We start from the raw sequence: 15,315 nt of genomic DNA, 5'->3' as shown, positions 1-15,315 counted from the left end.
AGAGCTAGAGGAGTAAGATCAAAAAAACTCAAAAGTTAGCAGAAGACAAGAAATAACTATGATCAGAGCTGAACTGAAGGAGATAGAGACACAAAAACCCTTCAAAAAATCAATAAATCCAGGAGCTGTTTTTTTGAAAAGATCAACAAAATAGACAGACTGTTAGCCAGACTAATAAAAAAGAAAAGAGAAGACTCAAATAGATGCAATAAAAAAGATAAAGGGGATATCACCACAGATCCCAAGAAATACAGACCACCATCAGAGATTACTACAAACAGCTCTATGCACATAAACCAGTAAACCAGGAAGAAATGGATAAATTCCTGGACATTGTACTCTACCAACACTAAACCAGGAGGAAACTGAAACCATGAATAGACCAATAACAAGGGCTGAAGTTGAGTCAGCAATCAATAGCCTACCGACCAAAAAAATTCCAGGTCCAGACGGGTTAACAGCAGAATTCTACCAGATGTACAAAGAGGATCTGGTTCCATTCCTTCTGAAACTATATCAAACAATACAAAAGAGGGGAGCCTCCCTAACTCATTTTATGAGACCAACATCATCCTGATACCAAAATCAGGCAAAGACTCAACTAAAAAAGAAAACTTCAGGCCAATATTCATGATAAACATCGACCCAAAAATCTTCATAAAATACTGGCAAACCAAATGTGACAGCACATCAAAAATCTTATTCATCACAATCAAGTAGGCTTCACCCTGGGGATTCAAGGCTGGTTCAACATATGCAAGTCCATAAACGTAATCCATCACATAAAGGGAACCAAAGACAAAAACCACATGATTATCTCTATAGATGCAGAGAAGGCCTTTAACAAAATTCAACAGCCCTTCATGCTAAAAACTCTCAATAAACTAGATATCAACAGAAAATATCATAAAATAATAAAAGCTATTTATGACAAACCTACAGCCAATATTATGCTGAATGGGAAAAAGCTGAAAGAATTCCCTTTGAAATCAGGCACTAGAGAAGGATGCCCTCTCTCACCATGCCGATTCAATATATAATTGGAAGTTCTGGCCAGAGCAATAAGGCAAGAAAAAGAAATATAAGGTATTCTATTAGGAAAGGAGGAAGTCAAATTGTACCTATTTTCAAACGACATGATTGTATACTTAGAAGACTCCATTGTCTCAGCCCAAAATCTTCTCAAACTGATAAGCAACTTCAGCAAAGTCTCAGGATACAAAATCAATGTGCAAAAATCACAAGCATTCCTATACACCAGCAACCGACAGAGAGCCAAATCATGAGTGAACCCCATTCACAATTGCTACAAAGAGAATAACATACCTAGGAATACAACTAACAAAGGATGTAAAGGATCTCTTCAAGGAGAACTACAAATCACTGCTCAATGAAATAAGAGAGGACACAAATAGATGGGAAAACATTCCATGCTCATGGTTAGGAAGAATCAATATCATGAAAATGGCCATACTGCCCAAAGTAATTTATAGATTCAACGCTATCCCCATCAAACTAGCAATGACCTTCTTCACAGAACTGGAAAAAACCGCTTTAAACCTCATATGGAATCACAAGAGAGCCTGCATAGCCAAGACAATCCTAAGCAAAAAGAACAAAGTCAGAGGCATCACACTGCCGGACTTCAAACTTGGCTAGTTCTAAGTTCTTTGAGAAAGCTCCCAACTGTTTTCCACAGTGGCTGAAATAATTTACATTCCCACCGGTGGTGTATAAGTGTTCCTTTTCCTCCACAACCTCACCAGTATCTGTTATTTTTGACTTTCAATAATAGCCATTCTGACTGGTGTGAGATGGTACTATTTTAAGCTCATGATATAGTGATATAGTCCTATCTTTTGGATTATGGTTTTCATATATTGCACATAATTTGTAAGCCACAGATACAATGTTGTAATTTTTATTTGAAGTCATCAAACTACAAAAACAGGCTTAAAGAAATGAAAAGAAGAAAACGAAATTTACGTTAACCATGCCTTTCCCATTTCCCATACTCTGTGGTTCTATCTTATATATATTGCCCTCCTGCTTGAAAATTTCCTTTAGCAATTTTTTTTTTTTTTTGGTAGAACAGAACTTCCGGTCACAAATTATCTCAACTTCCCTTTATCTGAAAATGTATTTAATCTACTTTTATTATTGGCGGATATTTTCATCATAGTTACAGAAGTGTATGTTTTCTTCTTTGTTTAGCACTTTAAAGCTGTGGCACCATTATTTTCTGGATTTCATTTATTCTTATGACAACATAGCCATTATTTGTCTCTTTGTTCTATATCTTTGTTCTGTATTTTTGTTCTATATTTCTTTAATTCACTAGATGATTTTAAAATATTTTTTAAATCTGCCTTTTTAGAGGTATGCCATGTACCATACAACTTTGGCCTGAAGACCAAATCTGACTTATGGCCTATATTTGTATGACCTGTAAGCAAAGGATGGTTTTATAGTTGTAAAGGTTTGTTAAAAAAATAAGTAGAAGAGGAGGATGAAGACGGCTAGGAAGGGGAAGAAGAGGATGAGGAATGAACAGTCTTTATGTGGCTTATTTTACTATCTGGCCCTTTACAGAAAAATTTTCTAACCTCAGAATTAATCTATGATTTGTCTATGTTTGGCTTTCAAGCCTACCTTGCTTGATTCACGAAGTTTCTTGGAACTTAAGCTGAGATTTTATTCCACATATAGGAAATTTTAGGCTATTTTTTAAAAGCTTGTTTTTTGACCAATATTTTTTCTTCTCTCTGCATGTGTGCTAGGGTGTTGATTGTATCTGAGGCAGTGCTAATTAATTTTTTTTCTTTATTCTTTTTTTTTTTTTGAGACGGAGTTTCGCTCTTGTTACCCAGGCTGGAGTGCAATGGCGCGATCTCGGCTCACTGCAACCTCCGCGTCCTGGGTTCAGGCAATTCTCCTGCCTCAGCCTCCTGAGTAGCTGGGATTACAGGCATGCGCCACCATGCCCAGCTAATTTTCTGTATTTTTAGTAGAGACGGGGTTTCACCATGTTGACCAGGATGGTCTCGATCTCTTAACCTCGTGATCCACCCGCCTCGGCCTCCCAAAGTACTGGGATTACAGGCTTGAGCCACTGCGCCCGGCCTCTTTATTCTTTAGATTGGATAATTTTCTCTTTATTTGTGATTTACTTTATTCTATATAATGTATATTTAATTCACTAGCAGATTTTAAAATATTCGCATTATGCTGGGCACGGAGGCTCACACTGTAATCTCAGCACTTTGGAAGGCCTAGGTGGGTGAATCACTTGAAGGCAGGGAGGCAAGACTAACCTGGCCAACATGGTGAAACCCCATCTTCACTAAAAATACAAGACTTAGCTAGGTTGTGGTGGTGGGCACCTGTAATCTCAGCTACTCGGAAGGCTGAGGCAGGAGAGTAGCTTGAACCCAGGAAGTAGAGGTTGCAGCGAGCCAAGATCACATCAGTGCACTTCAGCCTGGGTGACAGAGTTAGGTCTTATCTCAAAAATAAATAAACATAAATAAATAAATAAATTCTCATTACATTTACTTTTAACAATGATATCATGTTTGAGAAAACTTTGACCTATAGAACAAATTCTGGCCTATGACTACAAAAGCAGTTTGACTTCTCTTCCTACTATCATCTCTATCTGATGTTAAGCATAGCCAGTGAATTATTAAATTGAGGTATTTTACTTTTCAGCTTTCTGGAGTTCTTATATTCCTTACAGTGTCCATTTCTCTACTGAAATAGTCCATGCATTCAGTCATTATAAACATTGTTTCCTTTATATTCTTGGATATATTTACAGTACTTACATTGATTTCCTTGTATGTTAATTTCAATACCTGGGTCACCTCAGAATCTGTTTTTATCAACTTCTTTTTTAAATAAGGACAACATTTTCATGTTTCTTTCCTGCATATCAAATATAGTAGCTCTCCTTTAGTCGTGAGGATATGTTCCAGGAATCCCAGTTGATGCCTGAAATCACAGATAGTACCAAACCTATATATACCATGTTTTTCCAGTCTGATACCTGTGATGCGACCAAGTGACGAACAGGAGAGTAGTGTCTATATGCTGGACATAGGGACGATTCATATCCCTGGTGGGACAGAGCAAGATGGCTTGAGATTTCACCACACTACTCAAAATGGCATGCAAATTAAAACTTATGAATTATTTATTTCTGGAGTCTTCCATTTAATATTTTTGAATTGTAGTTAACCATGATAACTGAAACCTCAGAAAGCAAAACCACACATATCGTGGGAACTACTGTAATTTATCTCCTATACAGGACATTTTGGAGAATACAATGCAGAGACACTGGTTTCTGTTATGTTCCTCTGAAGATTTTGAATTGGTCCTATTTAGTAATAAACTCATGAGTGATCACTATGAGTTATGAAAGTTTACTTTCATACTTTTTCAGAACACGTTAATGGAAAACTTCAGGTATTTGTCAAACATTTCTAATGTGGTTAACTTAAAGTCCAATTTCTCTTTACTTTATGGTTTGCAGCACCTGAAAACTCTTCTCAGCTTGTTCAGTTTACCAGCTGTTGCTTTCCACTGAATTTCCAAGAATATCCTGAATGAATATACAATAAAGGGATCAGTTAATAGATCTGATTTATAGTAGCAAACAAGTTTTCATTTGTAAATTAAGCTTAGATATATATACACATGAAAGCTATATTTAATAGAGGGGTATTTCTTGGGCAAATAATTTAGTTTTCTGGTTTTTCCTATTCTGTCTGGAAAACAAATCTTGTATATACAGTATATGAACACAGTGTAGATTTGTTTAATTAAAGTAACTGTCTTCATATACTATATATAAGATAAAAAGGGATAAAATATGAAAATATCAATAATTGTTGAATCTAAGTACCAAATACATAGGAGTTTATTGTTCCATCCTCCTTAGTTTTATGTAAGCATGTAGAAGAAATACACTTTTTAAATTATAAACATGTATTAAAGGTAATTTTTATAATTTTCTCAATAATTTACTACACTGTTATTAAAGCTACTTTACCTATAAAAGTTTGCTGAAATGAAAAATATGGCTGCACTTGTTACATGTGATTAAATTCATTTTAATATTTTTGTTAGGTATCTCCAAATTATCCAAGGCCATGCCAGCCATGTCATTGTGATCCAATTGGTTCTGTAAATGAAGTCTGTGTCAAGGATGAGAAACATGCTCGACGAGGTGAGAGCTACAGCAGAATGTCACTGCTCTGATGAAAGGACAACTAAAAGCCAAATATTATTATTTTCAGAGGAATATTTTGCATTAAATGTCATTCATGTAATAAATTTATTCTTCAATCTATCAGTGTATTAGCATTCCCTCCAGGAAGCAGTTTTTAAATTAATCTCAATAATTACTTTCATGTTTAATGTTTTCATAGCAAGAAGAGTTTAATTATTTATTTTGAGATGCACACAGTGTCAATCACAGATCTGCAGTATATGTAATTTTTTTATGTTGTGTTATTTATTAGATTGTTTGCAGCTTCTATGAGTTCTAGCATGAAATCCCAGCATTTACTGAGGAATGTGTGCTGTAGTGGGAAAAGCAAATAGAAGAGCTCATACATTGAGATGTAGGCAATAATATAGAAAGCAAGATGTGTTCATAAAGGACTAAGAAGGTAGTAGTCATGAGTTAATGAAGAGAAAGAGGCTGACACTAATTTAAGCTAAACGCTTCCTTTGAGGAATGAAATTCATGAACTCCAAACATTAAGGAATCAAGTGCCAACATAACTCCTTGATATAAAGCGTTTGGGAGCTACCTCCAGGGCAGTTGCTCGCCAAGCTTAAGTAGGAAATTCACAGAATGCACTGGGACACTTCTCTAGAAAGACTAAAATAAATCAAGGCTATCTAGTTCTTTTTCCCTAATGACTTTAGTGTTATAAGACCGGAAATGTTTATTTGGCACAATTCTGCTTACCTGCTTTCTTTATACTGTAGGATTATAAATCTGAGCATTACTTCAAGTCTAAATTTTGAAATATTATAAAACTGATACGTTTTGATAGTCAAATGATGAATTACTAAGCTCACTTTTCATTTTAAGCCTTCTTTTCTTTTTGTGGTAACAAGTAAACCACAGTGTTGTTTTCATTAATGTCATTTAACCCTTCCCTACCCCTTTTTGAATGACTATATGATCACAGAAAAAGTTATAAAAATGGAAAAGTAGAAAAACAAATATACAATTCAGTGGTAATTCAGTAGAGATACCGCTATTAACATTTTCATATGTTTCTATCATAATGCATAGAGAAATTTCTGATATTTCTTTTAACTTCATGTGACAGGTTTCCTCAAAAGTCTATAAAAACTTTCTCTGAAATCTGGTTTCAACTCCTAAATAACACATTATTATATGGTTGTACCATAATTATTTACCCTCTCAACTTTGTATGGACATTAAGGTTTCAAATTTTTGTTTATTGTAACCCATGTTTTAATAAAAATTATTCCATATAAATATTTTTCAATTATCATGAAAAAATATACAGTAAAATAAATTCTTAACAGTAAAGATATAAAATAACAAGTTTCCTCTTCAACCTATTTATCCCAGTCTTACAAATTTAAGAATACTGAGCCTTTTCTCCTATTGAGTTTTTTAGTGAGTTACACTTAACATCTAAATAATATTCTTATCAGCATTGTTATTGCCATTACATGTTGCCTATTGACTCTCCATCTTGAAAGGTGAAGAAATGTATCATTCACAACAGTTCCCTCTTTTATTCCAACATTCATACATTTTTATTATGTGTTTCTTCTATGGTATCTTTATCATGTTCAAGAGAGCTTACATGTCTATTTCATCATTGACTACTTTTAGAATTTCTCTTGAAGTCCTACTGTATAAGTGGTGGTAAAGACTATTCCCACATTCTTCAGCACTTGTCAGTGTCTATCAATTACATGTTTATCTTTTCAAAGATTTTCACACTTATATTCAGCTCTGGACCAATAATTAATGCTTATAATTTAAAAATAGAAATCTAATAATCAAGATTGTAATACTGTAATTAGATACATATTATTTGATATGGACCCATTTTGCAAACTTAGAGACATATCTGTAGGTCATTTTTATCTTCATGCTTATTCTGATTACTTCGTTAGGAAAGAGTGTAAGATGTGGTCTGATGGTTTGCCCTTCTTCATCAGGTTTCATAACTAGATAGTAGAAAAGGATATTTTAGTGTATTGCTGGCATTAATTTGATTACCAGGGAAATACAATGAATTTCTTTTCTGATTTTTCTTTTAGATTTCTTCATTTTCTTTTGGTAGAAGGCAGTTTTCTCCCCCATAGATTTGTAAGAATGCTTTAAAAATTGAAAACAATAATAGTATAGTATGTCATTTTTTTAATAATCAATTTCCAGATTTGCTTTGTTTCTTGCTACTGTTGATAATTTCCAATGCACAAAACTTCAAAAGTTTTATGTAATCAGCTATCAAAATCTAAGTAAAGTTATTTACTTATAATAATGACACTATCCCATGATTATTATATATTTTGATATTTTTATTATATTTCTTACATGCCTTCATAATCCTAGAACTCTAATCTATCCCAAGATTAGAAGAATATATTTGTCTTCTTTATTTGTATGATTTCATTGTATAACGCTTAGTTTTTTTAATCCATCTGGAATTTATTTTGTTATATTTTATAAGGAAAGTTTCAAACTACATTTTGTTTTCCAATACTCTTTTTTATTCATCTACATTTAATATTACTTTCAGCTCTTTAGGCATACTGAATATATTTATTTTATTTTCTGCATCTGTTAGAAGCAGCCTGTTATCTAAGTCTGATTCTGTATTTTTATTTTTCTTCTAAGTCTTACTCACATGGATCTCATTTTCTTACGTGTTTCCTACATGTGGGTATGTGTGTTTTGTGGATGTATGCGTGCATATGTATTTCTTAGTTTATTCTTTCAGAAGCCTTGAATTTACAAGAGGCTATGTGATAATGACCTAGCTTATGGAGTACCTAGATTTGTTTTTGCTTTTCTTCCCTAAAACCATGCTCCATGGACTGTAGTCTAGTTATCAAAATTTTCCAGTTAACACCAGGAAAGACAGTGTTTTAAAGACTGACTTAGCCTTTCTAGAAGTCAATTTGGTAGTTTCTATCTCCATGGGGTTTCTTTATTTCATACCAGCACAACCATTCTATTATCTGTCATCTATCTGTCTATCTATCTATCTATCTATCTGTCTATCTGTCTATCTATCTGTCTATCTATCTGTCTATCTATCATCTATCTATCTATCATCTATCTACCTACCCACCTACTCATCTATTTTTCTATATTTAATTTTATTCTGCATCTTCCAGTGTTCTGAGCAGGGGAGTTCTTTGAACATCTAGTCTACAACACTTCCAGGAATAAAAGTTAAGATAGGCATTGTTTAATATATCAAGGACTTCTACATTTAGCCTCAATTTCTGGAAATTTTAACATCATAAGTGAATGTTAAACTATTTAATGCCTCTTCAAACTTTATTAAAATTTTCAGATTTCTTTTCCATTTGGTCTATTGGAAATTAACTTATTAAACAATATTTATATTACCAGAATATGTTCTACTTGGACATCATAGAGGGTCTTTTTAATGTACTTTAGGATTCAGTTTGGTGTTTATTTTATTTGTAATTTGCTCATCTGGATTGGTAAATTAAATTGCCTGTGACTCAGGCACTCACCAGTCGTGCTCCTTTGGCAAATCACTCTGTGTCCCAGTTACTTCATCTGTGAATTGGGAGAAATAAGTGTATCTCATGTGGATGTTTTGAGTACTAACTGAATTAACCCATGCATTTTGTGTAATGCTAGGTACAATGACTAGCAAAAAGTAAGTGCTTTTTGAGTCTTACCAGTTTGGTTTATTTTGAGTCATCTTTTTCTTGCATTTGGATATCAAGTTAAAACTAGCTTCATAAATTGAATTACATAGCTCACTCTCTCTCTCTTTCTCTCTCTCTCTTTTTNTTTTGACACTGAGTCTCGCTCTGTTCCCAGGCTGGAGTACAGTGACTTAATCTCTTATCACTGCAACCTCTGACTCCCTAGTTCAAGCAATTGTCCTGCCTCAGCGTCCTGAGAGGCTGGGGTTACAGGTGTGTGCGACCACACCCAGCTAATATTTTTTGTATTTTCAGTAGAGACGGGATTTCAGCATGTTAGCCAGGATGGCCTTGATCTCTTGTCCTTGTGATCTGCCCACCTCAGCCTCCCAAAGTGCTGGGATTACAGGCGTGAGCCACCGCACCCGGCCAGCTCTCCATTTTTTATGTGACTATAAGAGTTTCAAGTTTTGAAAACAGTCTGTAAAAATTAACTAACATTACAGAAAACCAAACACCTCATGTTCTCTCTCATAAGTGAGAGTCGAACAATGAGTACACGTGGACACAGGGAGGGGAGCATCACACACCAGGGCCTGTCAGGGGATGGGGACTAGGGGAGGGATGGCATTAGGAGAAATACCAAATGTCGATGATGGGTTGATGGGTGCAGCAAACCACCATGGCACGTTTATACCTATGTAACAAACCTGCATATTCCATGTTCTGCAAACATATCCCAGAACTTAAGTATAATTTTAAAAAATGAACTAGCATTAAAACATTTTTGTTGTAGTTCTTTGATAATTTGTCCTCTTTTAATAGCCTTGATTAGCTTTGTTTAAGGTTTCGTTTTGCTTGCTTTTCTTTTTCTTTTTCATATCTCTTTATTTCCTGTGGTGTTTATATTTTCTCTTTTACACTTATATGAATTAAAATTTAATATATTTGTATTTTTAAAAACAGTGGACTATTTAAGCCTATAAATTTGCTTTTGGCTGCAGTTTTTCCATGCCTGATAAACATTAAGTTCCTTCTTTACTGCTATTATATTCTACCTAGATAGCTATTCGATTTTTAATCAAAGTCTTGATTTTCTCTTTAACCCAAGAGTTATTAAAGAGAAATATTTAGGCATTAATTTTTAGAATGGTTGAATTTTTCATAAAATACTCTCGTTATGTTTGATATTCAGAATTAATTTAATACTAATTTTTGTGGCATTTGATATACATCTAAAAGTAGTAATTTATATTAAGAAAAGAAGCCTTAGATAATTTCTGCTTTAATAACTGAACAATTTTTATAGAATAGTCAATCATAAACTATGGTAAATATTTATAGTTATATATCACATCACATGTAATTTGAGATCATTAGATTATTCAAATCTTCTGTTTTTTCTTACTTCATCTGTAAATATTTAAGATGAGTAAGTTAGTACACTTTTCAGCCATTGACTTTTAAACTTTTTATTTCCAATATCTTTTGTTGTCTACATATTTTTATACTGATAATTAGTGCTTATTGGAAGCATAAGCATAATAATTGAAATCATGTTTTTATTGTATTTTTATCAATATGAAATGAGAGTTTGTCTTGTTGAACCTACTTAATCTGAGTTCTACTTTGACCCTTATTAATATTTTACAACTTTTTTCTTTTCCATATGCTTTCTTGACACATATTCATTTTCTTTTATTTGTAATATTCCTGTTCATTTCATATATCTCTCTTGCAGATTACATTTATGTTTTTAATAGGAACAGTAAGACTGCTTAATTCATTCATATGTATTTAGTATGCATGTCTGACACTATTTCTGTCATTCTGCTTTCTGCTTTCTCTCCATAACGTTTCCTTGCCTTTTTTTCTCTCCTTTCTTTGTTCTGATGGACTATATATTATTGATATGCTTTCATCTTTCTTCAGCTTTTAAAGATCTGTTAGTTGTATTCATTTATCCTGCATTCTTTCTATTTTTCTAATCAAAGACATGAATAAACATTGTCTTTTGTATTTCTCAGTGTTAAAAAAAAAAAGCAAATTTAAACTGTTTTCATTTCTCTCATCTATTGCTTCTTATCCCCAAAATATCAGTTCCCATGAATACCTTTATTTTCTTTAGCAATACTGTTAGTGGCCATGTTCTTAGATTACCATTGTTAAATTGTTGTTTTAAGTCGTATATCTTTATTCTGAAAGCTACTTTGCACCTGTGATAGTCTGGTAGGGCAGGCGTGTTTCATGAGCCACTAGTTTTGCATTAGTTACTGCTTATTCTTCTGTCTGTAGTGTCATCAGCATTAGCAGTTGTGGAAATTACTCTTTAATCATTGTTTTCTATAGCCATAGTTTGGTAGATGCTTTGGGACTTCATCTTTCTTGTTTACATTTTTAATATTTGTACTGACAATTAGAAGATGCCACATTCACCAAATCATAGAAAGCTTTCAATTAAACCCTATACCCCTTGGTGTTAATTTTTCTTTATTGATGTATATCAAAAGTCTATTTTTGTGTCAAAATATCCTTTTAAAGGTTACTATCACTAAAACTTTAAGAACTAAATTATGCATTTGTTTTCAATATGTTGATATGTGGCTCATCTTTCTTTAGGTCTGGCACCTGGATCCTGTCATTGCAAAACTGGTTTTAGAGGTGTGAGCTGTGATCGCTGTGCCAGGGGCTACACTGGCTACCCAGACTGCAAAGCCTGTAACTGCAGTGGCTTAGGGAGCAAAAATGAAGACCCTTGTTTTGGCCCCTGTAACTGCAAGGTATATTGTTTATTGATGTCCCACTGTCAATATAGAAGGTTATTTTTCTTGGTTTCTCTGTTAATTTCCTTGGCATTCAGCAATTATAGTGACTTCAGGAAGTATCCACTATCTATTCTACATGTGGTGACCCTATAAATGTCTTTAAATGCCTACTAGGTTCACTGTAGCCAGATGTTTATAAGGCACTTATCTACAAGCCTGCAAACGCACAGAGAATAAACCATGTTTAAAGCCTATGTTATTTTATAACAGAAACACTTTCAACCCATTGCCCAACCAGTGTTAATTTAAAAATATATGGCAGAAATAGCAACCCTTTAAAACTAAAGTGCATTCAAATCTGTTATACCTTTGCATCTAATTCAGAAATGAATTCTGTCAAGGGTTTTATTCTGAATTTTTAAATAATCTTCTGAAGTTTGAACCCAGGTAAGTCTTAAAATACTCAATATATTCAAATTTTTCTGTTTAATTATCAAAAAGGTAAGAAGCCCTAATGGAATTGATTAAAGGCTCAATGTTTTCTTCCAAGAGTAATTTTAGAAATGCAATTTTATTTGTTGTACATGTTAATAACACATCATTTTAACACCAAGGGATGCATTACACCTGCAATTTATAAACATTGAGAAACACAGAGGCAGGCACAAGTTAAAAAGGAAAAAATTGATTTACTTATCTACAGTAATGAGCTCTGTAACATTCTGATCAGACAGTGCATAACTACATTAGCTGAGAGAATGAACCACTCTTTGAAAAAGTTAGCATACTATACTAATGTAACAATGAAAGTTACTACTTTTTTTCTTTGTTTTCAATTAAAGATGGGGCCCTATTAAAATATTTTTATTAGCCTATTCATCTTCTCTAGGCAGCTATAAAATATTATACAGTTAGATTTGATACATGTGACCCTATGTACATATACAACATTTAGGCCGTAATAAGAATAGCAAATATTTGTTTTAATGAAGTGTGTACGAATTGGGACAAGAATGTCCCAAGAAATAACAAGCTAAATATAATAATAGTTACGTAATAGGTATATGTTACATCAGGGGCAATTTAGGCACCCATTTTGAACTACTGAAACAATAATACTCCTGTGGACACAGTAAGCAGAAAAGTCCACAAGCCCATAGTAAAAAGTTGCCATGTCCTGGAATATAGTAAATTTTCTAGATCTATTACATTTCATTCCAAAATTATCTGAAATGAAAATTGCTCATGTTGACCCAGATTGTGTAGCAGTGTGTGAGTGATTGCTTGCTTAAGGACACCTCCCCTCTCCATCTTGTACGCCTTTGTGGGCAATCCTGCAGGCTCTTAGTGCATCTTCTCTAGTATTTATCAAAACACATCTTGTGTGTGCTTTATTCTATTTTCAAAACTCCACAGAAATCTCTAACCTTTACCACTCACTCAAATAAAGGACAGGCAAAGCTAAGCTTAAAATGGAAAAGAAATCTCCTGAGTTTCTAGAATACAGAAAATCAAGCAGGGAAGAAAAAGAAGTGTTTTTATATACCTACCACTCATACAATGGTGATGTCTGGTATTTGCAAGGAAAGGGAATAACAAGCAAGTTCATTTTCTTCGGTAAATATAGTGAGAAAGGCTAGAGCAAGAGAGCTGTAGTGATTAGCAGGGCTCCAAGGGAAAGCCCCTTGAGCTACTCAGTGCCTGCTCTCAGCCGAGCTCAATATTGTACCAAGAATGATTATAATCCTAATAAGAAAAATGCCTCCTGTGAAGACACTTGAAGCTCTACACAGACAATTAAAATGCAACAATAAACAGCAATTAAGAAATTATAAAAGAGAATGAAAAATTAAGTAAATAGCATCATTAAAATAAATGGCTTCCAACCATGTGACATCTTAAATAGAAAACTGTAAGTTCTTGTAAATTAAATTGTTTTAGGATTAAAAACTTGCAGAAAGTAGGTTTCATGAAACAGTCTACATAATTATAAAAATCACGAATTATATGTATATAACACGACATATCAAAAAATTATATCACATCACAATAATATCACAATATGGCATGATGAATTATATCAAAATGTGCATGCAATGTACTACAATTAAGTACCTACAGTCTCTTTTTAAAAAGTAAGAAATAACCCAGCATTTTAACAAAATATGCATACAACTTATATACTGAAAAAACACTTATTAGTGTAGAGAGAAATACACTAATAAGAAACAGTATGATAGTTCATACCATTTAAAATGTACAATTATAAAAGCGTGATTAGAAGACTGAAGATAAACAAAGAAGGAATAGGAAAAAATAAATAGAGCATAAACATAGCAAATAAATTTATAAACATTTACATTCAAGAAAGAAACTATCATACTAACAGTATGATAGTTCATACTGTTTCATAAAAATATGATTTGACATAGATATGTCAACTGATTGTTAAAAACAGCATGGATCAAAATGCTGTTTAAGAAGCAAAATTTTATTGACAGACTAAAATATTGGAGATATAAATTCAAATCAAATGACAGAGTTTTGACAGAATGGGAAGAATATATACATAAGTGTCCATATATTTATATCAAAGTTAATAACTGTAAATATTTATCTGTAAATAGAAATAATATAAATCATATGTGAAATAATGTGTATATAAGTATTCATCTCCAAAATGCATCTGCATATTAATCTTAAACATTTGTACCTTCATTGTCTTATACTATATCATGTGAGTATTTAAATAATTTTTTATCAGAAAGAAGTATCTCACTGAAGTGTGAAGGCGTTTTTAAAAAGGGCTTCATTAGGAAGTCTTGGGCTTAATTGTTTTTGGTATTATAAATTTTAAATTGCTGCTTTGTGATGACAGCATTTTCAGTTGAGGCTGTATTATTTTTCCTGCGGATAAAATGACATACTGAGCTGATATGGACATCACTTTTCCCACTTTTGCTATTTTAAAAACACAGATATGCTACATAAACATAGCAAATAAATTTATAAACATTTACATTCAAGAAAGAAAGGGAAATTCCTAGATGTCAGACTAAAGAGGGAAATCTAAGTTAAGCATAAGCAAGAGCTCAAGCTGAACTGACCACTGGGGTCATGGGGGGAGGGGTGGGAGGCGAGTCTGAGTTCTAAGATCAGGGCTAAAGTTTGGAGTTTGAATGCCCTCACTAGGACTTGGACCCACACAGGGAAATGGCAACTGAAGTCACTGAAGCAGGGACTCTAAAAATGCTTTCAGACAGTGAAATGGGAGATAGACAATTTTTCCTGAAAGCCTACAGAGGAAGCTAGAAAATTCTTCTTTTAGAGGTTCTGAGTAGGTAAAAGCTACTACTTTGTGTGGGACCAAATCCCCAAACCTGTGTGCCACATGGGAATGGATCCATTTTTATTCTACCTTTATGTGCTGGAATTCTTCAACAAGTCAAGGAAATGGTATTCCCATAGGAAAAATAATACAACTTCAACTGAAAATGATCTCATCACAAAGCAAGTAAAGTACACAAAAGGAAAATAACTACAAAAGGAAACCGGTAGCCACAAAAATAAGAATATTAGTACACAAAGAACCAGAAAGGATAGCCTGAAAGAAATGTTATATTCATAAAAA

General features: G+C 33.3%; 1 protein-coding gene across 1 annotated transcript in view; it reads left to right on the top strand.

Annotated features, from left to right (window-relative positions):
* Positions 1-15,315, top strand: part of LAMA2 (laminin subunit alpha 2) — a 621,613-nt gene that overhangs the window by 272,712 nt on the left and 333,586 nt on the right. Inside the window, exons 9-10 of the mRNA XM_017533228.2 lie at positions 5,134-5,233; positions 11,539-11,699. Of these exons, the coding sequence (XP_017388717.1) occupies positions 5,134-5,233; positions 11,539-11,699 (261 nt within the window). The remainder of the gene's footprint in view (positions 1-5,133; positions 5,234-11,538; positions 11,700-15,315) is intronic.

This window comes from Cebus imitator, unplaced genomic scaffold (genome assembly GCF_001604975.1).
Source record: "Cebus imitator isolate Cc_AM_T3 unplaced genomic scaffold, Cebus_imitator-1.0 Scaffold81, whole genome shotgun sequence".
Classification (NCBI taxonomy): domain Eukaryota; kingdom Metazoa; phylum Chordata; class Mammalia; order Primates; family Cebidae; genus Cebus; species Cebus imitator.
This window is presented reverse-complemented; position numbering and strand designations above follow the sequence as displayed.